General features: G+C 41.5%; 1 protein-coding gene across 1 annotated transcript in view; it reads left to right on the plus strand.

Moving 5' to 3' along the window:
• Positions 1-24,345, plus strand: part of CPXM2 (carboxypeptidase X, M14 family member 2) — a 66,638-nt gene that overhangs the window by 10,475 nt on the left and 31,818 nt on the right. The window contains exons 2-4 of the mRNA XM_033149463.1: positions 1,166-1,267; positions 18,160-18,269; positions 20,868-21,007. Of these exons, the coding sequence (XP_033005354.1) occupies positions 1,166-1,267; positions 18,160-18,269; positions 20,868-21,007 (352 nt within the window). The remainder of the gene's footprint in view (positions 1-1,165; positions 1,268-18,159; positions 18,270-20,867; positions 21,008-24,345) is intronic.

Raw genomic sequence — 24,345 nt, forward strand, 5'->3', positions numbered from 1 at the left:
GAGAAATTCCATTAAGATTGCTTCAAAAGACAAACTCGCCAAATTCACACTTTTCAGAAACAATATACAAATCACCCTTCACACTTCTCTGAATTTTGCAGCCTAGTTTGACAGCCAAGTAATGGGTACGAAAATACAAAAGTAACCCAGATATGAATTATATGAGGGAGAAGTACTTTGCAGGAATGACCGCTCCCAACATCAAATGGGGGGCAACTTTTGTGTGGTCGCGCACAGCCCCCTGGATCCCATTGCAGCTCCTGGTAGTTCGGACTGGCCTCTTCCTCCCCAGACAGGATACCTAGAGCTCTCCACCTACCTCTGCCAATCGCCCTATCCCGCCTGTGGTGGCGTTGCCAGGGGACTGGCCAGGTAAGGGGGAGGGACCACCCTGCCCACACAATAGAAGGTGTAGCTACCTGGGAGGCGGCAGTGCTCTCCCCCTCCAGCGGCAGTGAATGGGGGGCGGGCTCTCTGCCCAATCCCCACACATTCTGGATAACCCTGAAGTCTCCCAGATCCCTGGCTGGAGGCTGGGAGGGATAAACGCCCAATGCCTGAGCCAAGGTCTCCCTACATCTGAATCTTAATAAAGTTGCGGCCAATTTTAATCCCATAGCACATTGTCTTGTGTAATTATTCCGCTCAGGGATCGCATGGGGTTTGGGGGACTCTGCCTGTCCATGCAAATGTGTATATTGGGCAAATATGCATAGAAAAAATGTGTTAGGAGAAATCCACAATGCCCACAATTTGTAAACTGCTTTAAGGTTTCTCTTACAACCAAGTGGTATATAAATTTTATGAAACAGTAAATAAATATGCATGAATTTTCAAGAGGATTCCCCTGCCCCAATAAATAAATAAGTGTGGAGAACTGAATTTAAGAGTAGAAAAAACAAGAAAGTGAGAAGCCTGTAACCGACAGGCCCATCTATCACTACATGCAAGGCAGGTGCTGTAGCACTGAGCAATGGCCCTTTACCCCAGGGCATCTGATTTTGGGGGCCTTTGAAAAAGGCATGGGAACTTTTTTGCTGTTGGCAGAAAGAGGAAGGAATAAAATATGGGGGTCCCCCCTTCATTTAGTGGATTGTGTCTTTATGTTTCGATAGTCTATATTTTGGGGAAAATAATAAACCATATTTTTCTTTTCTCCTAACAGTTAAAAATGGGAACAAGAAAGGTGAGAAAAACAAGAAGAGCAATGAAAGGACACCAGATGGCGACTATGAAAGACGAACCACTTATGAGGAGAGCTGGGAAAGTAAGCTAGAATCCTCTCAGATGGCATCTTACTTTTTTCATTCTTTAGTGAACAATTTTGCGAGAGAAATAACGAGGTGAAATGGTACCTCCTTGAAGAGAGCCTAGCTCATTAAGAAACACTCTTGTCAATTCCAGATATATGTTCTGGAACCTTCTTATGAGCTGCTGACCCCGCTGCTGACCTCGAAACCCGCCACTTTTGCTGTTGTGTTTACTTTTAATTTATACCTCAGGCCATGTTGATCAGTCCTGGGAGGGATGGGAAACCTCTTTCAGTTTACTTTTGCATTAAGTAGTTCCATCAAATCTATAGTCTTAAAAATAAATGCCACTAACCCACTCCACAATATAGAGTTGAACTATCTCAAAAGGTAAATTCCAATGGATGTTGTATAATCCTGGAAAAAATATTTAAGTGCCATAGAACAGATGAAAATGAATCATGAGGAAATGATAGGCCACACCAGACCAATTTCAAACTATTCTCCAGAGATTTACACCGTACTGAGCAAACACTACACTTGTAAGCTTCTGAATATTTCCTGGTTGGTTTCCTCTAGGGAGCTGTGGAAAGTTCATCTTTACACAGTTGTACATCTGCAGCAAAAATAGGATGAAAAAACACTCCCCCTGTCATATGCCATAGTATTTAAGTGCATTCTTAGTACAATGCAATCTTTGTCGTCGTTGTTCAGTCGTGTCCGGCGCTTCGTGACCCCATGGACCAGAGCACGCCAAACACGCCTATCTTTCACTGCCTCCCGCAGTTTGGCCAAACTCATGCTAGTTGATTCGAGAACACTGTGCAACCATCTCATCCTCTGTCATCCCCTTCTCTTTCCCAACATCAGGGTCTTTTCTAGGGAGTCTATCTTATGTAAGTTTATTCAGAAATAAGGCTAATGAACTCCATGGGACTTACTTGTATGTATGTGTGTGAGATTGCAGCCATTATCTTAAACATAGGTCTGTCTCAGTTGCATTATCAATATACTTAGACCTACACTTATGTATTTTGATGCTTTTGAGTCTCATCAGGAAATGATTAGGAATTAAAGTACTGCTAGGAGGCTGACCCTAAACATCTGCACCATCATGAATCTACCAGGTAGTCATTGTGGCTAGTAGCCAGTGCTTTTTTCTGTCCCCTTTTTTGTGGGGGGGGGGGAGGGAGGGCTCTTGGACTCTGTCAGAGCATCGTGCCTCCTTCCCAAAACTGGGCAAATGCTTCCCAGGCTTGGGGAAGGAGGTGCAGATAGGCATGTGGTGGAAATAGGCATGCGCAGGTGTTGTGTTACCACTCCATTATCCCTGACCAGTGGCTATGCTGGCCAAGGCTGATGGGAAATGGAGTCCAACATCTGGAGGACCACATGTTTTTCAACCCTGGCTTAATCCTTACCTCAATTTAAGTCAGGTCATACAAATGCAAGGATTTTTAGCACCTTTGTTCAGGAGCTTCCTTTGTTAACTTGGGATGCATGACTCCCTAGAGCTTGTATGGCTGCTTGGTTAGGTTCCTTCTAGTATCCAGGGCAATTTTTAAAGGGTCACTTAAAACAGATGTTAAGGCTTGTTTGTTTGGCAATAGTGAAAGCAAAATCAAACCTGAATGGTTTGCATTTGCTCCACTCTAGCCGAAACACCATCACTGTTTATGTTTAAAAATCTGGCAAGAGATTATTATTGCATCCACATGGAAACCAATAAATAAATCAATAATATAGACTTAAAAATAGCCAAACACATTTTGACAGTCAGACTTCAAATTCTGAATCATGCTTCTATTTGTCACACTTCCCGGGACTATGGAGTGGGGGGGAAGGACACTCTGCCCCCATCCATCACCCCGGGGACCAAGGGCCACAGAGAGGTGGCATCTCTTGCCTTCTAGGAAGAATATCCACACAAGAGGGGGGGCACAACCAACTTGGCCTCATCCATCATCCAGAGCAGGAACAGTCATGGTAGATTTCCTTTCCCTCTCCCTGCCAGAAATTATATTTGGTTATAACTGTCAGTTGCTCTGAGATAACAACGCAGAATTGAATCATGCTGTGGCCCAACCATTGGCCAGGAAAATCAGGGTTTTTGGGGGGGTTCAGTTACATTCCCTCCTGACCAAGCAAGAGCACCAGCAAGGAAATACTATGCTCGTCCCAGTTTGTTTACATCTCACTGCTTTGTTCTGGCCATGTCAAACCGATCAGCCTGAAGGTCCCAGGTTCAATCCCATGCACCTCAAGTTAGGGCAGGGAGAGACTTGTCTACTATTCTGGCACTCCATTGGACACTCTGATCTCATGACTCGTGACCACCCTCCCTCTGGGAGAGACCAAGTTGAGTGTCTTTCTCATGGGGAGGAGGGGGAGGCAAATCTGCCACTACAGAGAGCAGGTACATCATCAAACAGTCTGATCTTTGGAATGAAGTATTGTAAAGTAGCTACATAATATATTAGGAATAAACCATCAAGGGTTGACTGGGAAAAAAACACTGAAAAGCATGTTTAAACAAGTACAATGAAGAGGAAAAATGAATACTTTGTTGCTCTGGGCTCTGACATGTGCCTTAAAAGAGACGGGGGTATTGCTTTATGATGGAAAAAGGAAATAAAGTAGAATCAGGTGAACTGGAAACAAAGCTTTCATCTGAAATAATGTTTGACTAATACCTCTACAAAGTTTCTAAGCTTCCTGTTTCAATAACGTTGGCAGATTTTGAGTTAAGGCTATTCATTGCCCCATGAGATGCGAAATATGATCAGAAGAGGTATTTTCAAAGAAAGCATTTGTTTTATAATGGAAGAAGCCAAAGCATATATGACTAATAGTTTGGACTGGAGCTTTAAAGAATTTGGCCTGATAGGCATGTACTGGCACAACTACTGCTATGGAGCATTTTGGCTTTCCCAATTTCATCCTCCAGGGAATCACAAATCTTTGCCAAAGAAATCTCTCACCCAGTATAAAAAGAAATTTCAAAGCATCTGCTCTCTAGAAAGAAAAAAGGCCATCGTCTTCAGATACATTGATTCATTTACATGCACTGACATTAGAAAAATAAGCTAGCTTCAAGGCTAAGCTAGAGACTGACTGTTCCAGAGACGCAAGGGAATTTGTCAGGTTCCTGCCTAACTGAAGTGGCAGAGCTCTACACAGAGTGAGAGGTGTGGTGCAGATCATGAGATTCACCCAGCTAGCTGACCCGTGGCTCTCCAAATGCTATTGCACTACAACTCACATAATTCACGATCTTTGGCTGTGTTGGCTGGGAGTCCAACAACATGGGCTCAGCTCTACTGCAAAGAGAACATTTATGCTATTCTTCACTTATCCTCTGTCCTAAACCCCTGGCCTACCTGGTATCAAGTCAGTAGGCCAAGTCCAAAGTTCATAGTCCGGGGGTCAAGCCACACAAAATCCAAAGGTCAGGAAATGCAGTCCAGGGTCAATCCAAGTAGCCAAGTCTGAAGTTCAGCATACAGTTTAGAGTCAAACCTGAAACACAGTCCTGTGGAGGTCCAGGAACCTCCAGGTCAAGGCTCAACAACACCAGCAGTTGTGCAGACACAGCACCTCAGCTCTGCTTCCCTTTTGTACTTTGCAGGCTGATTGCAGCATTTGGGCTTGATGAGGCACATGACCCTCACCTGTTCTGAGCCTACTCCAGCTGAGGAATCACACATCTCCTCCCAGAGCTAATGAGCCCCACCTGGCCAGCTAGAGAGCTGGGTGGTGGGCCTTTGCCTGCCTTAGCTCCTGGAGCACCCTGACTGCTGCTCCCTGTGCTTCAGAGGCTGCCTTGTTTGTGGGGATAGGGGTCCCTTTGGCTTTGGTGATGGGTCCTGCTGCTCTGGATTCTGTGCATTGACTCCCATCCCCTTGCCATCCCCCATCATGCTGTGAGCACTTCCTTCTCCAACCCCTGTTTGCCCTGTTGTGTCCCAGTGCTGGCTGCCCACCTCACTGGGATCCTCTTCCCTGCCATCCTGCCAGTTCATTACATCCTGAGAGGCAAGTATACCAGTAGCTGGTGGGAAGGGAGCTTATGTGCTGCTCACTGGTTTTCCACTGGCCTTTGGTTGGCCACCATGAGAGCAGGGTGCTGGAATAGATAGGCCATGGGCCCGATCCACCAGGCTCATCTTATGTTCTTTTTTTTTTGCAGATATATTTTTTATTTTTCAACAAACAAAATACAGACATATTAGACATGTAATTAGACATCTTATGTTCTTAAAGCAGAGCCAACTTGTCCATGAGGTGAGGTGAGGCAGCTGCATCGAGCCGCAGAAGCCCTGCAGCCTCCATCATTGGTGGAAAATTGGCAGTGAGATCTTGCTAAAATCTCATGAGATCTTGTGCGCTCTTTGAGATCTCACAAGAACTCCACAAGAACTTGTGGGATCTCTCCAGAACCCACTGTTGTTGCCACACAACCCAGGTAAGGGAGGCTTTGGTGGGGGTGGGGCAGCGGCACAGTTCCATTTTGCCTCGGGTGGCAAAACAGGATGCACTGCCCCCTGTCTTAAAGTTCAGACTTTGATGAACTGACATGAAAGCTTCCCTTATTTCTTTGAAGAGGAACTTACAATTAAATCTTAGGATAAAAATTGGATATTACTTTCTAACTGCACTTGATTACTGAACGTAAATCATATTTAACTAGCTATAGTAGTTGTTTCTGTTGAAAAATAATAGACTCTATTCTGGCCATGCTATACATGGAAAGATGTGAGCCAAAATCCTTGAACTGGCATAGATATGGGCCTATGCATTTTTATTAAACTTACTTATATAAGTCTCATTTCATGTACTCATGCGGAGGAGAGACACTATCATTCAAGAGGGTTCGGTAGGGAAACAAGAATGATTTTTTTTTTTCTTGTTGTGCCTGGCAGAATTGAAGATTTGTTAAGGCAACCTAAAAAAGAAAGCATTTGTTGGCAGAAAGCAAATGGAAATATTTTGGAAGAGGAGAAATGATCCAGTTTTTCAACTGATTGGTATATTGGTTACCTACTTTAAAAAAGCAATTTTCCTTTGCATCTTTTTCTTGCTCTGCCTCCTCATGCATACCAGACTGTGTAAAAATCTGTTTATTTTGTTCTCCCTATATATGTGTGTGATTCCTTTTGTCTACTGATACTTATTTCTTTTCAAGAGGATCTTGACTTGTAAACCATTCCATCATTGATTCCATTATGAAAACTGACTATCTGGTGGATTGTTGTATGGAGATTATTATAGTCAGGGTGTCTTGGCAGGAAAAGAAAACCATATATTTAGCAATATTTATATATCGCTAAATAAATCTTTAACTGGTTTACGTAGTGGTTAAGAGCGGTAGACTCGTAATCTGGGGAACCGGGTTCGCGTCCCCGCTCTTCCACATGCAGCTGCTGGGTGACCTTGGGCTAGTCACGCTTCTCTGAAGTCTCTCAGCCCCACTCACCTCACAGAGTGTTTGTTGTGGGGGAGGAAGGGGAAGGAGAATGTTAGCCGCTTTGAGACTCCTTCAGGTAGTGAAAAGCGGGGTATCAAATCCAAACTCTTCTTCTTCTTCTTCTTCTTCTTCTTCTTCTTCTTCTTCAGAAGCAATAAAAACATACCTTTAAAAAAAAAGTTGACATGATAAAATTATCAAAATAGAGATAGCTTTGGAAGATTTTTTGATAATACAAAAGCAAAAACATATGCATCTAATAAAAATAGCATGCCTGAGTAGATTTGCATTGTGAAAACAATACAATGAAGGTACCTGCCTAATACTAGTAGTTGCATAGCTTATTACCCCCGGACAGAGGTGCCAGCTTCTCCACAGGATAGGCGGAGGGGGCGGGAATGAGGATGCACAATGTCATGTGATGTCCTCTGAATATTGAGGGGGCAAAACTGCCCAGCCCCTAGGAATCAGTGCCTATGTCCCTGGAATAGACCACATGGTGTCCTCTAATGTTATTTATTTATTAAATGTATAATCTATCTTTGATACCAAGGGAACCCTTGGTGGAAAACACATCCGTGTTAAAACAATACATTTTAAAATAAAATAACAAAATATTTAAAATGTCTAAAAACAAGTCCTACACTCTCACAGCTAGTGGTTGTTAGGACTACAGTGCCAATCAGCAGCAGCCAGCATGGCCAATGGGAAGGGATTATGGGAATTGTAGTCCAGCAATGTCTGGAGGGCACCATTTTTGTTAACCCTGGCTTAACTCATGATTGTTCTGATATTTGTCTTCCCTTGGCAAGGATCCAGAGTTCTGGTTTAGGCATGGTTGGACGCATCCAGTGGATTTTTTTTTTAAATAAAAAAGTTATCTATCATTTGAGCTGTGAGTGAGAGGGTAGAAGTCACTATGGTGGATTATGTGAGGATAATTTCTAAGGTGATGAACCACACTACAAGCACATGTGGGTTTTTGTTTGTTAATTTTGGAACTGCTCTAAAGTCTTCTAACAACCTTAACCTGTCCTTGGTCGCTAGTGGTAAATGCTTTCTTTTCCAGTTGTATCTCTGAGATGTCCTAAAGTTAGGTTGAGTATATGAACTCTCTTTGTATGAGGGTATTCCTAGGGACGTCCTCTGTCCCTATGTTCCACAGGATCAGATTGCACTGTATTCTTTTTGTGTGGCATGCCAGTATGGAAAAACAAAATGATTGTGCTGGAAATGTTGTCAAATTCGCTGTGATCTAAAGCATTTCCCATCTCTGGTTCTACAAGGGCTAGAGACTTGGATTTTTTTTTTTTCAAAAACTGAAAGCTGGAAATTTAGGTCAGCTGCGAGGTCCCAACTCAGGAAGGTCAAGAGCTCCAATTGCATATTATAACCAGGGCCTTGTTAGTGGCATAGCTATTGCTGTCAATTTGTTCCAAGGCTTAGGCTATGATCCTGAAACACATGCACCAGGGAGCGAGCCACAACAAAATCAGACTTACTTCCTACTGCTGGCTTAGAGCAACTGGTATCCTAGTGAGGAAGACATAGGGGCTCTTATATCAGAATTCTGGCTTCGGCGATAGAATTCCTTCAAGCATAGAGATTTCAGAAAAGTATTCTTCGTAAACTAAATAACAGGTGTACATGAAAAGATGTGTAGTGGAGTCCTTGTACTTTATTTTGAAAGCAAAACAGTTTCAAGAGGGGGCTTCTTTTTAAACAAGAAAAGTTATTAGGGAAGGGGCTGCTTACCCCACCCTTGCCTAACATTTCTCTACTCCATATTTATCATTTATGTGTCCTGCTTCTCCAAGGAGCTCATAATGGTGTACCTGGTTCTTCCCCTCCCCATTTTATCTGTACAACAATCCTGTGAGGTAGGTTAGTGTGAGATCATGACTGGCCCAAGGTGACCCAGTGAGTTTAATGGTTGATGGGCATTTGAACCCTGGTCACCCAGATCCTAGTCCAGCACTGTAACTTCTCAGCCACACATAGCATCTACCCTCACTGTCCTCCTTACCACCTGCAATTTCTCTGCTCAAAGAATCCCTACTTATTCTTGGTTTTTTAATACCGTATAGTGGTACCTCGGGTTACATACGCTTCAGGTTACATACTCCACTAACCCAGAAATAACGCTTCAGGTTAAGAACTTTGCTTCAGGATAAGAACAGAAATCGTGCTCTGGCTGTGCAGCGGCAGCGGGAGGTCCCATTAGCTAAAGTGCTGCTTCAGGTTAAGAACATTTTCAGGTTAAGAACGGATCTCTGGAATGAATTAAGTTCTTAACCCAAGGTACCACTGTATATATGTTGATGCTCCATTACATTACTGCTTTAGAGATACACATCACACCAATATACTTGGAGGAACATGATTATAATTTACTGTATATTCTGGCGTACAAGACCACTTTTTAATCCAGGAAAATCTTCTCAAAAGTCAGGGGTCGTCTTATACCCCGGGTGGAGAATCTGCAGTCGAGTATACCTCAAACTCTATATTTTAACTAGAAAAGTTGGGGGTCGTCTTATACGCCCAGTCGTCTTATATGCCGGAAAATATGGTACCTGCATTTTGGTATTGGGTTACCGTGCGTGCCAACAGGAAAGCAACCTCTTTTCCAAGCTATGTTTTTAATCATTAGAAAAGTTTGAAAACAGGATGTCCACAGGGTCTTCTGATATATACAGATTTATTTTATGATCATCATAAAATTATATTGCTTAAGACAAGATAAGGCATCAGCAGTAGTTTCAAACATACCCGTTTCAAAGATATCCTGTTGTATGTTATCTAAAGCTTAACTGAACCTCTTCAGTCTGAAAACTTGGAGAGGAAATCTCATGAGAACAGATTTACTGGAAATTCCCACTTTCAACCCTGCCAAAATAACAGAAGCTCGACGTTAAATGTGCTTTTTTAAAACAAAAAAAGTTGGCAGCCACACAGCCAGCTGGAACCCAGAAGTGCAAAGGAGCACTCCTTTGGAGACTGATGAATAAACAATTCAGCCTTTCTAAATATCCAAAATGTTTGGTTCAACAATTCCATGTTTGGAGTAGAGGGACCACAGTGATAATAATCTCCCTGTTCTTTTGCTATCATGCAAAGAATGACGAAATGTTCAGTGGGAGGAGAGGGCATTACCCCCAATACTGATACTGAACTCCAAAAATATTTTCAACAAACTGAAGCATTCTGATCTGTCTCTGCATCAACATGATGCAGCTGGTTTCAGAAAAGGGAACAATATCATTAAGCTCTTAAAAGGCGTAAGTGAAGACTTATGAAATTCCAAAGACAATGGAGAGCTGAGGGGGGGAGGGGCATCCTGCTTTTGAAAATCCACATTTGTGCTTTTCTAGGAAAAGGCTTCCAGAGTGTGGCTGTTTCAGAAGTATTTTTATTTAATTTTATTTATTTCAGCAATTTATACATGCCGCTTACACCATTGTTTCTAAGCAGTGTACACTGGGGTCACTAAAGAGATACAAAGGATAAAATCTGTTTAAACCATGGGTAGGCAAACTAAGGCCCGGGGGCTGGATCTGGCCCGATAGCCTTCTAAATCCGGCCCGCAGACGGTTCAGGAATAGCGTGTTTTTACATGAGTAGAATGTGTGCTTTTATTTAAAATGCATTTCTGGGTTATTTGTGGGGCATAGGAATTCGTTCTCTCCCCCCCCCCCACAAAAAATATAGTCTGCCCCGCCCCCCTCAAGGTCTGAGGGACAGTGGACCAGCCCCCTGCTGAAAAAAATTGCTGACCCCTGGTTTAAACTAACCATAAAATCAGGAAAGCTTAGCTAAAATGTCTGCGGCAATAAAAAGGTCTTCACCAAGCACCTGTAGTTCAACAGGGAGTGGACCTTTCTGATCTCAGCTGGGGGTTCCAAAGAAGTTAGCTTACAATACTAAACACAGGGCTGTTGTTTGATGGGAGCCGTAAACTGAAAGCTGTTGAGTTTTTTCTTATGAAGCCGCCACCAAAGTTGTTGAGCTTTTCTCTCTCTTTTTGGAAATTCCCCCCATACCTCAATTCTGCCTTTGAAATCCCAGCAATGTCTGCGAAAATCCAGACATATGGCAGCCCAAAGGAAACCACCAATAATGACTTCCCAAGGACCTGATCAGGCAGTACTTTATGAGTCCTGGAAAACCTTGCAGGTTTAGGAGGGCAAGGACCTGACTGACTACAGCTACAAAAGCTCTGCAGAACACACTCTTGGGCTGGGGTATTGTTTGGGGTTGTTGCTGTTTTTTGTTGGGCAGGGTTGCTGCTGTTGGGTTTTTTCTTTTTCTTTTGGCATCTTTGTATTTTTATTTTAAATCTTGCTGTGATTTATGTGGAAATGGTTCAGTTTGGTTGTGTATTTTCTAATGATTGTTTATGGCTACTTTCGTTACGTTGCAGATTTATGTATTATTTTCATGTTGTGACCCTCCTTGAGCATGGTTTGAACTGTGGAAAGGTGGCATACAAAATTATTTATGTTTGTATGTATTCATTCATTCAGCTCTTAGAAATAAATTGCAGGCAGCTCATTCTGGATGTCATTAAGGCTAGCAAACGGTTTTTGTTGTTGTTGCATTTTTACTTCCTGGAAAAAGAAAAACAGTTTTTTACTCCCAAGGAGAGGCACTTGTCTTAGATACCAAAATAATTTGGCTGGCCTTGGGTATTATGAACCTTGACTTGTGTGTGGTGGTGGGCAGCAAGACTGTCATTTGCTTTTCTGCCTCAGGTAGCAAATGTCTTAGGCCAGCCCTGCTTACCTCAAGAGTCTTAGTGGTTTCAATTTTCTCAAGTACTTCTGACCACTTTTGTGTTTGTTTTAAATTCCTTCACCATAAGGTCCCAGGGCAGATTACAACAATGTAAAAAGACAGTTTAGGGGCTTTCACAGAGAATGCCCTCTCTCCCAAACTTCTGATGGTGAAAGAGGGCCTCCTCACCTAATCTTCACCCAAGAGGGTCTGTACGGAAGGAGGTTATTTTTTCCTTGTGTGCCATGTCCGCTCACCTTACTTAAAGGCAAAAGATAGGATTAGGCCGAATTGAAGGTGTTCTGATGAGGATATGTTAAACAGGGTCTCCTTGTTGCTTAAGAAAGATAAAACCGCACACAGAGATCAATTTCTCTTTCTTTCCAATGCTGATATTTGGCTGTTGCTTTAAAAATATAAGAAACAATTTAAGTGTTTAATTCTGTCCCATAATACACAAAACATCATTCCAAAAGTCAACAATGGCTAAGTATGAAAATGTTAGAACTTGATTCTTTGCTGGTGACTTGTAAGGGTTTTTCAAGATGCCCAAACTTCCATGTTCGGAATTTAAGCCCTCAAAACTCTAGATTAATATACCAAGCATCTGATATAAATTAGGGTCAAATGTGGAAATATCATATGAGTTGATCCATCCTCAAGGTGGCAGAATATAGCTGCAATTTATCCTCCGCCCCCTATCAATTGTCTGCAGCTATAAATAAAACAGAATTGTTTCAATTGTATGAAATATGTTGTTCAGTCTCACCCAACCTCCACAAAGCCTGTCCACAGCAATGTTTAACAACACCTAGTGATCAAACCATATTTTCAACTCAAAAAAGCTTCATGGCAGAAAAAGGTGCATCTATTGTTTTCTATACAGAGAAAATCCTGTGGGTCGCATGGCAAGATACAGATCACTTTTTTGTGTGTGTGATAGTGATGAGAATAGAATGAGAGGTTTCAGGAAAGGCAAAGGAAATGGATAGGATAGACTGCAGGAAGAAAATGGTGTAGGATGAGGGTTTGCAATCAGGGACATGTACTTTTTTGTACAGCTTCTTGTATATTTCAGGCGTTTTACAAGAAAAGTGATGCTGCTGATATTGTTTATTTTACAAATCTAGTTTTATTAATTTATTTATTTTTAGATATTTTTATTAAAGATTTTCTTGATTTACAGAGGTAGTGCAATGTCTCTCTCGTATTTTTCCATATAACATTTTTACAACTTAGTTTTTTTGTTGTTGAGACATTATGTTTGTTTGTTTATTTACTTAAAGCATTTCAATTCTTCCCTTCACCACTGATTCCAGGGAAGTTCACAATAGCACAAATACAGTTCTAATAAAAAACAACACATTCAAACAAATGACCTCAACAACAATAGCAAGCCAGCCAATTTCTCCTGTACCAAAATATGCATTTAGGAGACCTGGGAACATAAGCCTAAGAACAGGGTCATTTTTACTGCTGATTTTAGCAAACTGCTCTGGGAGTCCTTTTAGCTAAAGGTCAGTGTTTAAATAAAAATATATTTAAAAATAACATGGGTACCAGGCAAACCTCTCTGGGGAGTCCATTCTGCAACCGGGCCTTGACCCCTGAAAAGCTCTTTTTTCTAAGGAACTGAAGGATTTCCCCCTACCTCCCTGGACTAGCTGAGTATAATATGCATAATGGAGATCTTGAAAGGAATAAACCCTCAGCCAGGAAGAATCTTGAATGAGCTTATGTGAGTTGGTCAGGTGAGTGTAGTCTGAAACACATTTGGGAATACCAATGGCCCCAGTTCTGGAAAAAAAAATTGTAACTGGAAGTTATGTCACAAATTAAAATTTCTACACGTCCTTGATCACTTGTGTACCCAGCAGACACATACAGTGAGAGCTTTATCCCAAAGTCACATTGCTCCATGGTGAGATTATACTTTATAATTGTACAGAGAGGAATTAGTCCTTAGCAAACAGACCATAGTTTAGAGACAACAATATACAGCTTTATTTAAAAAGTATTAATATGCAGGTTACTGAACAAAAAAAGCATGAGTTCAGATAGCAGTGCACAAACTGGACCAGCAGCCTAATTGTGGCTGGGGAAGTCTGAGGTAAGAAGAATCGTTTACCAAATGAGGAGAAAATAGAGGTGTTGAGAGGCACCAGGAAGATAAGCAGAGCCTGGCTGATATAATGAATGAAATCAGACAAGCTAGTGGTGCTAGCAGAACCATGGCTAAACTTAGAAATGGGAAAAGGGAAAGAGAAGAGAACTTACCAATATTACCTCCCTGATGCCTGAGCAAAGGAGATGAGGGCTAAGTCTATAGACTTGTATTGGCATTGGACCATCTGGGGTTCCTGGGGTTTGTATTAGTGGAGAATTAAGGCTAGCAGGTTTGCAGGTTCTTTAAGCCTGTTTGGTTGTGGTTCTTCCTTGAATAGGGTTAAGAGGCAATGTGCATGGCAATATATTCTCTTGGGGCTCTGAGTCAAGTTCAAAACAACTAAAACAGAAAAGAAAGGAATACAGCAAGGATGGGGAACCTCTGGTCTTCCAGATGTTGTTGTAGTCCAGCTCCCATGAGTCCCAGACAGCATTGCTAATGAGAGGAATTAGTATAACACCATATGGAAGACCAGGTCCTCCATACCTGGAATACAAGGAGAAGGGCAGGGCAGGGCAGGAGGGGAGCCAAACCTAACTAAGGGGAAAGGGTGGAAACATTTGAGTGCCCCACAAAGAAATTCTCTGGCAAAGTAATCCTCATGAAATGAAGCCCTTGAGATTTTATCCAAGACAATGCTGGCATATGATTGCGGATCCTTCTCATAGGTTGATTTATACCTGGAGAATCCCGCCTACAACAAATTGAAGCAGGGGTCTTGAAGGGCACCGAAAAGTGTGGAACAGACAGAGAGGGTGACTTCCTGCATATACCTCCTGTGGAAGGTTGACCAGCACCTATTCTTAAGATGTGCTAATGGGCTGGACATCAGTAACAGTGCTTAATTTACCAAAACTGTGTTTTCAGAAGACCTAATTAATTTATTTTTAAAATCATTATTACTATTAAATTTTGCAAGATTCCATAACAGCACGATTATGAACAATTTGATCATTAAGACTAAGAAAGAAAGCCAGCTGGACACCCATAGCTCTGTTAAATAAATCAACAAAGAAGAAAAAATAATTTCTTAGTAAGTCCCGTGCATGTTAATCTTTCATATATAGCCCAGTTCAAAGGAGATCAGTTCCAAGACAAGGATAACAAGAAGCAAAATAATGATGAAGATGATTATACTTATATCTCAAGCTACTTACTAATTATTGATTGATCATCAAAATTGTAAATCCATAACTCATTTTTGGTAATAAACCATATCTTTTAGTATAGTCAATAAAGTTCTGTTAACTTCCTCAAGAAACTTTGTCTATGTTTTCCTTTCTGATATCTAAGAAAATATGTCAGCTTAGCCATGCCCGCAAAAACTAATTTTGGATCATGTTTCAGCATATGGCTGGAAGAAAAGCCCCAAAGCTCAGATACTATTCAGCTCTATCTGCAATACTCATATGTTTATATATTTTTGGCTCTGAATCAGAGCCATGCCTCCAAAACTAAATCCAGTTCCCCTCCTCTTTTTTAATTTGTAAATTTGGTAACAATCAAATTTAAATCAATGAATATGGCACATTTCTACACATCTAAAAATCCAAAGTTTGGCTTCATGCTTGAGAACAGAAGGCTGGACACTGTGTTGTAATTTTTCCAGATATGATACCACACTCAGACCTCGCCTGTCAAAAATAATGCATAATATTAAAACTTCACATCTACTTAGCAGAGATGGCCAATATTAGATTTTCCTCACTCTCTGTAACTTGTTCACATCTTTACTCATTGCTGTTAATGTCAATTGCATTTTCCTCTGTCCAATATCAAAGATCAAGTAGTTAATTACATCATTGTAAAAGCTTTGCTAACATTGGATTTAATATTGGCAGACCTAGTCAGATATTCATAATGGAGTTCTTGCAGAAAGTAAAAAATGTCACTGAAATACAAAGGTGACTTTTGAATTTCTATCACTTTATGCATGTGAAAGACACTGAATAACAGATATCTGCAAAAAAAGAAAAAGATACTCATGATCATTTTTCTGGCACCATCCAGCTTCTATCCCTTGTGTGGCATTGCACATTTTTACTGAGTAGGTCGAATCAATGCTGTTTTTCTTATCTGAACAGCTTACAGAGCAATTATAAGTTAACTGTTTTTTTAAAAAAATATTGTTTGTCTTTGGGCAGGAAGGGCAGACTAGTAAACAAACAAACATACAAACGAATTCCCTGTTATGCCATCTAAATCTGGTCAGGGCGGGAGTTGAGGTGGTGGTTTTACTGCTTATTTATCTCAGCAGGTTTTGTTTTTTTAACCCAATAATTTCCCATCAAATTCACACCAATGGCAGAGAAGCTAAGTATTGCCAGTAGCAGGCTAGGTTACTGAGGGACGGCAGGGTCTAATCTGGGAGCACAGGGGACTTTTGATCCAGGGCTGGTAACAGCATGGCCATGGAATGCCTTGTTTTGGCCATTACCTCATGTGGAAACATCATTGGCAACAGATTTATACCCATAGAGCTGTCCCGGAGAGGGGCACTTTGGCTCCATCATATTGCTCTGATAGGGGTAGAAATCTTTAAATACCGTAATCATAACCCTGGATTTATGCTGCAGTTTGTTTTTAATGAGATTATGTTAACAAGTTTTTCCTTAAAAAGAGGATCAGTGTGAATTCATTTTAGTAGATTTTTGGAAATGTAGGTTTAGGAATATGAAGCCCCCATCAGTATGTTGACAGAGTTGCAGTGCTGGCTACAATCTCCCTCCACTGTTGGAAACAATATGACTCTGTATGGGAATCGCAGATGGGGCAGATGGTCTTGTGCTCAGGTCTTGCTTGTGGGCTTCCCATAGGCATCTGGTTGGCCAGGAGGGGAGCAAGATGCTGTCCTGGATTGGATAGTCCCTTGGCCTTATGCTCTTATGTACATTTGGAGGTCCAGCCCAACACCACTCTGGTAACATTCAGAATCAGGAGCCATGTGCTTTCTTCTTACAGACAATGCTGACATATGAAAGAGCCATGTTATAGCCCAACATCATTCCATATGCTACCAAAATAACATGGGAGGATCATATCGCTGAGAAACATCTCTGACACTACTTCAGCAACATAACTGTTGAGTGCTCCCCACTTCTTTGAACAGTGAGGAGTCCAGAGGTCAGCGCTAGGGTCAGTGTTCCAACTGTGTTTTTTCTTCTCTTGCATCACCACTTACAGAGGAGACTCTACCATGCAGATAAATGGCCCATTCAAGAAAACATCTCCAGTCATTTGTTACTTCTTAGGAAACATCAATTGATCACCCTTCCACTGTTTCACCCAGGATACTTTATGTAGCAACCACTATGATGCTGGGCGGGTTGACACCTGTCCTGAATATGCCCCACGTGACAACATCCCTGGACGTCCCTGCATGAAGGAACATAAAATCCTCCATTCGGTTTTGCACATTCAGTTATTTCAGATAAAAACTGGTGCTGCACCACACAATCCATTGTATATTGGATTTTACTTACACCAGAGCTATTTGGACATTAGTGCCCTGTGTGGACATCCTAGAACACTGAAGGCAGGACAGGTGTGACAAGTGAGCAGGCAAGGCACCACCTCCTCTGTCTCCTCCATGCATATGGGTCAGATGAGAGTTGTTTTCTAAATCCAGCCAAATTAATACAGTTCATGCTGCAAGTGGTTTCATTTTGCAGAAGGGTGCAATAATGTGGCTGCAGTGATGCCATGAAACAATTGTGAATAAATTATGGATAATAAAATTGGAGAAAACCTCTGTTAGCATCGCACCAACTTTGTTGAAAACTGTTTCAAACCCATGTCCTTTGTATCTCCAGCATGTTTATATCTACTCAAGGGCTCATCCCTTTCTTTGGAAAACTTTGTGCTTTTTAAATGGACTGCTGAGAGGTCGGGTCCTCATATGGGACTAATAAAGATATTGCTATGGATTTTAAATAGATTTTTAGACTGAAGACAACACAGTTCTAAATCATTACTAACTCCTGGCGATTGACCTTAGAAGAATCAGGATGCCGTGGTTACTTTGAAGACAGATATTATTCTACTGGTATGTTGACTAAATGATAACTTAATAGTTGGAAGTGGATGAACTAGAAACAAAGATTAAAGAACTATGATTTGCAGTCTTGCTTTTCACTTCCTCAGTTGGCCCAGAAGCCCCGGGAAGGGAGATTGAGTGGAAGAACTTGAAATGTTTGGGCTGTGGAAAACATTTTTCAGTCTAAATCTGGATAGATATGACTGAGTTCATTTCAAAGGAAAAGGGGAAGAAGGATGAAGGACTTGATAATTGGTTTTAATTAAAAACAGTAACCTTGGGTGTATGGCAGCTTGCTAAATTGAAATCAAAAGACAATATGAAATTGTAAAACTAATTAATCTCTGAGATGCATTTGTCAGAAAATGTGTTTGTGTATATGCACAGGTTATATGTGTATAAATATAATCAAATATAGTGGTTCATACAGTGTTTTCTCAAGATATAAATCCTTGCTTTCCAGGTTGCCCTCCACTTGGTCTTGAAACATTAAAAATTACTGACTTCCAGCTTCATGCTTCTACAGTAAAGCGATATGGCCTTGGGGCCCACAGAGCACGGCTAAATATTCAGGTAAGTTCATCTTTCCAACTGGTCAAGAGAATGGGATTACTCTGTAATTTCCCCCAAAGGACATGTCAGGAAACTGTCCCCAGCGCAGCGCAAGGTGGTGGAAGGGCTCCCGGGATGCTACAGAGAGCTCCGGCTCCACTTGACCAGCAGCACCTCCTCTAGCAGCAGAGGAAGCAGCGAGGCTTCCAATGGGGAGGGGCATGTGTTTCAGGGTATGGAGGGCAGAGGCTCTAAGGATGCTGGAGAGACCCTGCACTCCCCTAGCTCAAAGGACGATGAAGGAGACACGCAGCTTCCGTCGCCCCAAAGGCATCGAGGGGTGAAACAAAAGGATGGGAGGCGGGGTATTCATATACCGAAACTCTTTTGTTGGGGTCAGAACCAGAAGGGGCCATTCCCAGATTCTGCCGACGCTTGATACAGACGTGAACGTATCAGCTCTGCACTGTACATAGTTTGCACAATAAAACTATTAAAGGAAACTTGGAGTTTTGCCTGCTTACTCATGAGCAACTAACCGAGGACCTTACAGGACACTTACAGATTTTGACCATACTGATGGCTATCCTCTCTCTATATATATTAAATCCCATCACTCAGGAGCACATGTTGATAAATGGCGCTCAAGTTCATAATCCATGGCAGCGTTTAATAATTTGAGTTTATCTGTTTGGCTTTTCCTGTTCAGATATTGCCTATTTTCTGTGATATAACTTTATCTGCAATGGACATGCCCAGTAATGCTAGAGTCCCACTCTCCCTGCTGTGTGGCAGCCAGATAACCAGGTGCTAATCTCATAATTCTGATCAACCATTCATGTGGTGCACCATGACTGACAGTTTGTGTCAATGGGAGGCTTTTTTGCTACTCTTTTCTTTATCCTTTCCATTTAAGATCATTCTGGTCTCAAATCAATCATTTCCAAGTCGCTTCGAACTGGGGGGGGGGGGACATTTCTAGATTTATTGAAAGCACTTTGTCCTCTTTCCATTCCCTTAGGTTTGTCCTTGCCAGTTTTGCTACTTTATGATAGCTGCTATTTTAGAAGCTTAGGGAAAGTGTAATAATATTGCCCAAAGAAGAAATCTCTCAATGTACAGGAAACTTGTGTGTATAAAGGAAACCATCTTTAAGTCTTTCACTGTAGGATTGTCAGCAAAATTTAAAATCAAATACACAGCATTTGTAAAAACAACAAAGAGCCTGGTGGCACATTAAAGGCCAACAAATGTATTGTGACACCAGCTTTCCTGTGCTTCCAGAGCCCACTTAGTCAGATGTATGGAGTGTTGTCCCCAGATTCCAGATACCCAATATACATACGAAGAAGGGAGAGTGAGCCATTGAGTTTGATGTTGGCTGATTAGGAGGACCAGTTGCAGTATGCTGAGAGACATCCTTAGTTCTTCTTTGCTAATTACATTGACGATGACAGCAAGAAACGTGTAATTTTGCTGAGTGTTTGTGGAGCAAAGACATCTGGCTTGATTAGAAGCTTGGTAGCACCTGAAAACCCCTGCATCAAATCATTTGAGGAGCTAATTGGGATTGTTTCTATCATCACAATTCCATGCCATCAGAGATTGTGCAATGGTTTAAACTTCTTGCTTTAAGCTTCCTGTAGAACTGTCCTGCCTATCAGAGAAGCATTGTGGTTTTGAGAACACCTTGAGCCATGCAGAGAGAGAGATGGGATTGAGGGTCAATGAAGAGGTGTGGAGTTTTTTTTGGCAGACTCTACTTTAGTTGTTAAGAAAGCTCAGGATATTGCACAATGCATGGTAGTGACAGCTCTGCATGCTTTAGATTTGCAGGGATCCTCTAAGCACTCAAAAGATGCCTAGTTTTGTGCATAATTTTCCACTACAACATTAGATTAAAAGAGCTCCAGGTAAACAGAAATGCACCATCCATAGTGCAAGATGGCTGCCTGTGCCCCAGCCTTCTTCAACCTGCTGCCCTTTACTATGTGTTGTTGAACTATAGCTTCCATCAGCCACAGCCAGTATGGCCACTGGTCAGGGATGATGGAATTGTAGTCCAAGCCATCTGAAGAATGTAATGACCGGCTTACATAACTCTGTTCTCATTTCTGTTTTGCATCCCACAAATTTATGATGGTTGTTCTGGTTATTTTAAGTCTAAAGGGTATAGCATGTGGCTTTTACTGCTAACTCATTAGCCTCAAAAGTTAGGCAGAAATGCACTTCTAGGGAAAGGAGAATTCTTGCAAAAATGTGTATAATGTGTACAAAAATGTGTTTATTAGGATAAATTAGTACTAAAATACTGGCAAATTTTAATGAGGATTTTTCTTTTTTTCTTTTCCTTTTTTTTAAAAAAGCGAGTTTCTGAGAAAATATAGAAAACTGAATTTAAGCTTTGAAAAATGTGAGTGAGAGAAAGGCAGTTTTAACTCTTCAGTATTGACAACTATCTTAAACATGGCTCCATGTTCCCAGCCCTGACTTACCAGTCTTGACAAAAAGTGAGAGTAAACAATATTTTCAGGTTCTCGTTGTTTGTGTCCTTATAAAAAAAACAACCTCAAAATGTATCCATTCATATTTATAAAGACAGCTTTGCCTTCTTTTCAGGCAGGTGTTAATGAAAATGATTTTTATGATGGTGCTTGGTGTGCAGGACGGAATGACCCATACCAGTGGATTGAAGTAGATGCTCGGAGGCTAACAAAGTTCACAGGAGTTATCACGCAAGGAAGGAATTCTCTCTGGCTGTAAGTGCATGGATTCTTTCTGACTTTCTATGGAAAACCCAGAAATTTGGGTGATAGTTTTGTGCTATATAAAAACAGGGCTGGAGGAGAAATTAGATTCAGAACATATAAAGGCAAATCTACCACATTCATACTTTCTGGAACAAGATGCAAATTGAAATACTGGCATCATTCAAATTTCACACTTCTCTGAATGTTGCAATGCCGTTCTCTCACCAAGTAATCTGTACAAAAATCCTTATATTAAGGTAAGGTTTGCATAGAAATGCATAAAGTGAAAATAACACAGAAAAATGCATTGCTTTAGAAAGAATGGCTTTGCAAAAATGTGTGTATTAGGCAAAATTGGAAACAAAAATGTGGCTATTAGGAGAAATTAAAATGCTTGTAAATATTCCCAAGGGATTTTTAAATGCGGGTAAGGGTGGGAATCACAAGCTGATGCAGAAATGTGGAGAACCAAATTTAAGTCTGGAAAAATGAGAAACTGAGAGAAACTGAAATTGACAGATTTGCAAATGCCTAATAAAGTCAGTAGTGTGCATAATAATGACACTGACATACCGGTAATTAAACACAAGACAAATAAGCCTTGTTCATAATGTGCAAGGGAAGGCAGTATTTTAAAACAACCAACACTACTTCCCATCATGTACAGAAGTTCCCCAACTCTAGCTTCTGGGATTTGAAGGCACACATCTGTTAGCAAATGCTCTTGGCAGGTTGCTAAGTTGGGACTGATTATTCTCTTTCACTCATGTTGACTGGAGCTTAACTTGAGAGAAATAGGAAGGACAGACAGGCCTAATTTAGCCTGTTGGCTGGAGATTGCCCACCACTGCTCTATCTCTTTGGGCAAGTACAGTGGTACCTTGAGTTACAAACGCCTCAGGTTACAAACGCTTCAGGTTACAAACTCCGCTAACCTGGAAGAGATACCTCGAGTTGAGAACTTTGCCCCAGGATGAGAACGGAAATTGTCTGCTGGCGGCGCAGGACCTCCGGAACGAATTAAGTCTGTAACTAGAGGTACCGCTGTACATTTAATTAATATAAATTAATTAATATTCTGGCAATGTGGTTGTCACCATGATTTTAGGCTGCATTTGCAGTAAGTAAACTTTCATGGGCACCACACAAACACAAAAGCACCTCCCCCTCACACACACACACCTTTTGCTACTGGCTACAACAGAATGCCTCTTCCAGGTCTTATTTCAGTTGGTGAATGACAGAGGAAAGGTGCCTGGGAAGGTATCTGTGGGTGCATGTGCAACTATGGGCCTCACATTGGTGACCCCTATAGTGAAGCACACCACTGCCAGGTGTTTCAAATGGGAGGAAGGCAATGTTGGCTCCATTGTAGGCATCTGACTTCAGGGCGCTGAACCTTTCCCAGTTGCTGTAAAAAGAAAAGGAGGAGGCAGCAGGAGCGTTCATAAGCAAAAGAGTAAGTGGAAAGATGGGCAGGGAAGGGCAAGATCTTTCTCTGAACCACTGTTCGTTTGGCTGGTGAGTTTGTTCAGTGGTGAACTGTGCCTACAGTTCAGTTCACTGAGCCTACCTTTTATCATACAGCTGGCTTCACCCTTAGTTAATCGAGTTTGTATACACGGAAAAGGGGATTTCAATTCATGTTTAGCTCTTATTCTTATCTTCTGCTAACTTTTACCTCACTGCTTTTCTGATACGGATAATTCAGGCCACACAATGAAGTTCCTACCTGCCATGTATTTGTGGAACAATCCTGGAATCCCAGTAAACAAAAGATCCTGAGTCTGTAGCCAAACTGCTTCTACCAGCCTGCTCTAGGCATGATCCCTGCTTGCTTTCCTGTTTTAGAAGGCAGGGACATTTTGCACTACTTGTAGCAATTGGGATACATTCCGCTTTTTGAGAAACATTTTCATAGCTTGGTGTTTGTGTACAATCTTGCGGCTTTTAGGATAAGCCCTCAAGTGCTTGGCACTATCTAGTCAGTATTTGCTAGCAAGCATCACACAGATCTTCCTGACTTTCTGCTAGGCCAAGAATCAGATTACCATTTTCATCTAATGTTATTACTATTAATGCTCTCAGTGCACTTTCAAAGCTAGTTGCCTTTGCTGTTGAGTTGAAGAGTCATGCATTATACCCTTATCTTGTGAGCCTGCTCCAGTAAAACTAAAACAAAGTCAAGACAAAGATCTGGATGATATATTCTAACTGTTTCCCCAGAGCAGATGTTGTTGCTTACTGTCAAGCAGAGCTGTTAAGATCTGTCATGTCAGTGCAAGTGGTTATTTATTGTGACTCCTGCTCCGGAGCATGAGTACCAAAAAAGTGAAGACATCCATGATATTAAGTTCTCAGAAGTTATTTGTGTTATTCTTCCACAAGAATTTGTTTGGGTTTGGTCACACAAACATTCCTGGGAATTAGTTACCAGTATATATTTTTCTCTGTGCCCAATGGCATTTTAAAAGAGACATTCATCTTGTGCAGAGGTGGATAATGAATGTTTCTCTAGTGCAGCGATAGACCACAACTTCCATCATTCCTGGCCATTTACTATGGCTGTCCTGAAGCATCTGGAAGGTAAAGGGGCAGTCACCTAACCTACTTCTCATTGCTAGCTGGTGCAAGGGGATGTGGGAAGAGTGTGCCCTTTGGGTGCTGGAGCCCTGCTGCCCCTAAATCAGATCAACTCAACCACCGGGGGACTCCTTTTGGTGAGTAAGTGATGAAAGGCATGGATTGGCTCTCTTCAATCTGGCTCTTTTGAGCCAGGGTGGTGTTGTTCAGGCAGAATCAGGGAGGCTGGTCCTATGTCTTCTTTCAGGATAGATACATTTGTCAATGTTTGGTGCAGATCACCAAGTTAGCGTGCATGGCCCCTTTAGATTTATTTGAAATATGTACAAGCCAGTAAATAGAGCTATCATAGCACAAAAAATAGATCAACCTATATCAAAATGTAGAAAATGTGGTGCTAACTCTCAGCCTAACCTACCTCACAGGGTTCTTCGGAGGATAAAACAGGGAGAGGGAGAATGATGTATCCCACCTTGAGCCCCTTGGAAGGAAGTTGGAATATAAGTGTACCAAGAAATAAAACTAAATTTTTTTTAAAAAAAATCTTTCTTTTTTTTAAAAAAACTGACAACAAATTCCTATCGGGGAATAGGCTCCTCTTTCTAGGAAGACCGCAGAAAGAAAGAAAAATATTTTAGCATACAATGGAAAGTCCTTGTCATTGGTGTCTTATTTTTCAGGGGAGGCATGTTCAACAGCTCAAGTACCACTGCACTCAGGGCTCTGGGGCAAAGAGTCACATGCAGTACCAGAAGGAGGGCCTC

This window comes from Lacerta agilis, chromosome 5, assembly GCF_009819535.1.
Source record: "Lacerta agilis isolate rLacAgi1 chromosome 5, rLacAgi1.pri, whole genome shotgun sequence".
In the NCBI taxonomy this organism is placed as follows: Eukaryota; Metazoa; Chordata; class Lepidosauria; order Squamata; family Lacertidae; genus Lacerta; species Lacerta agilis.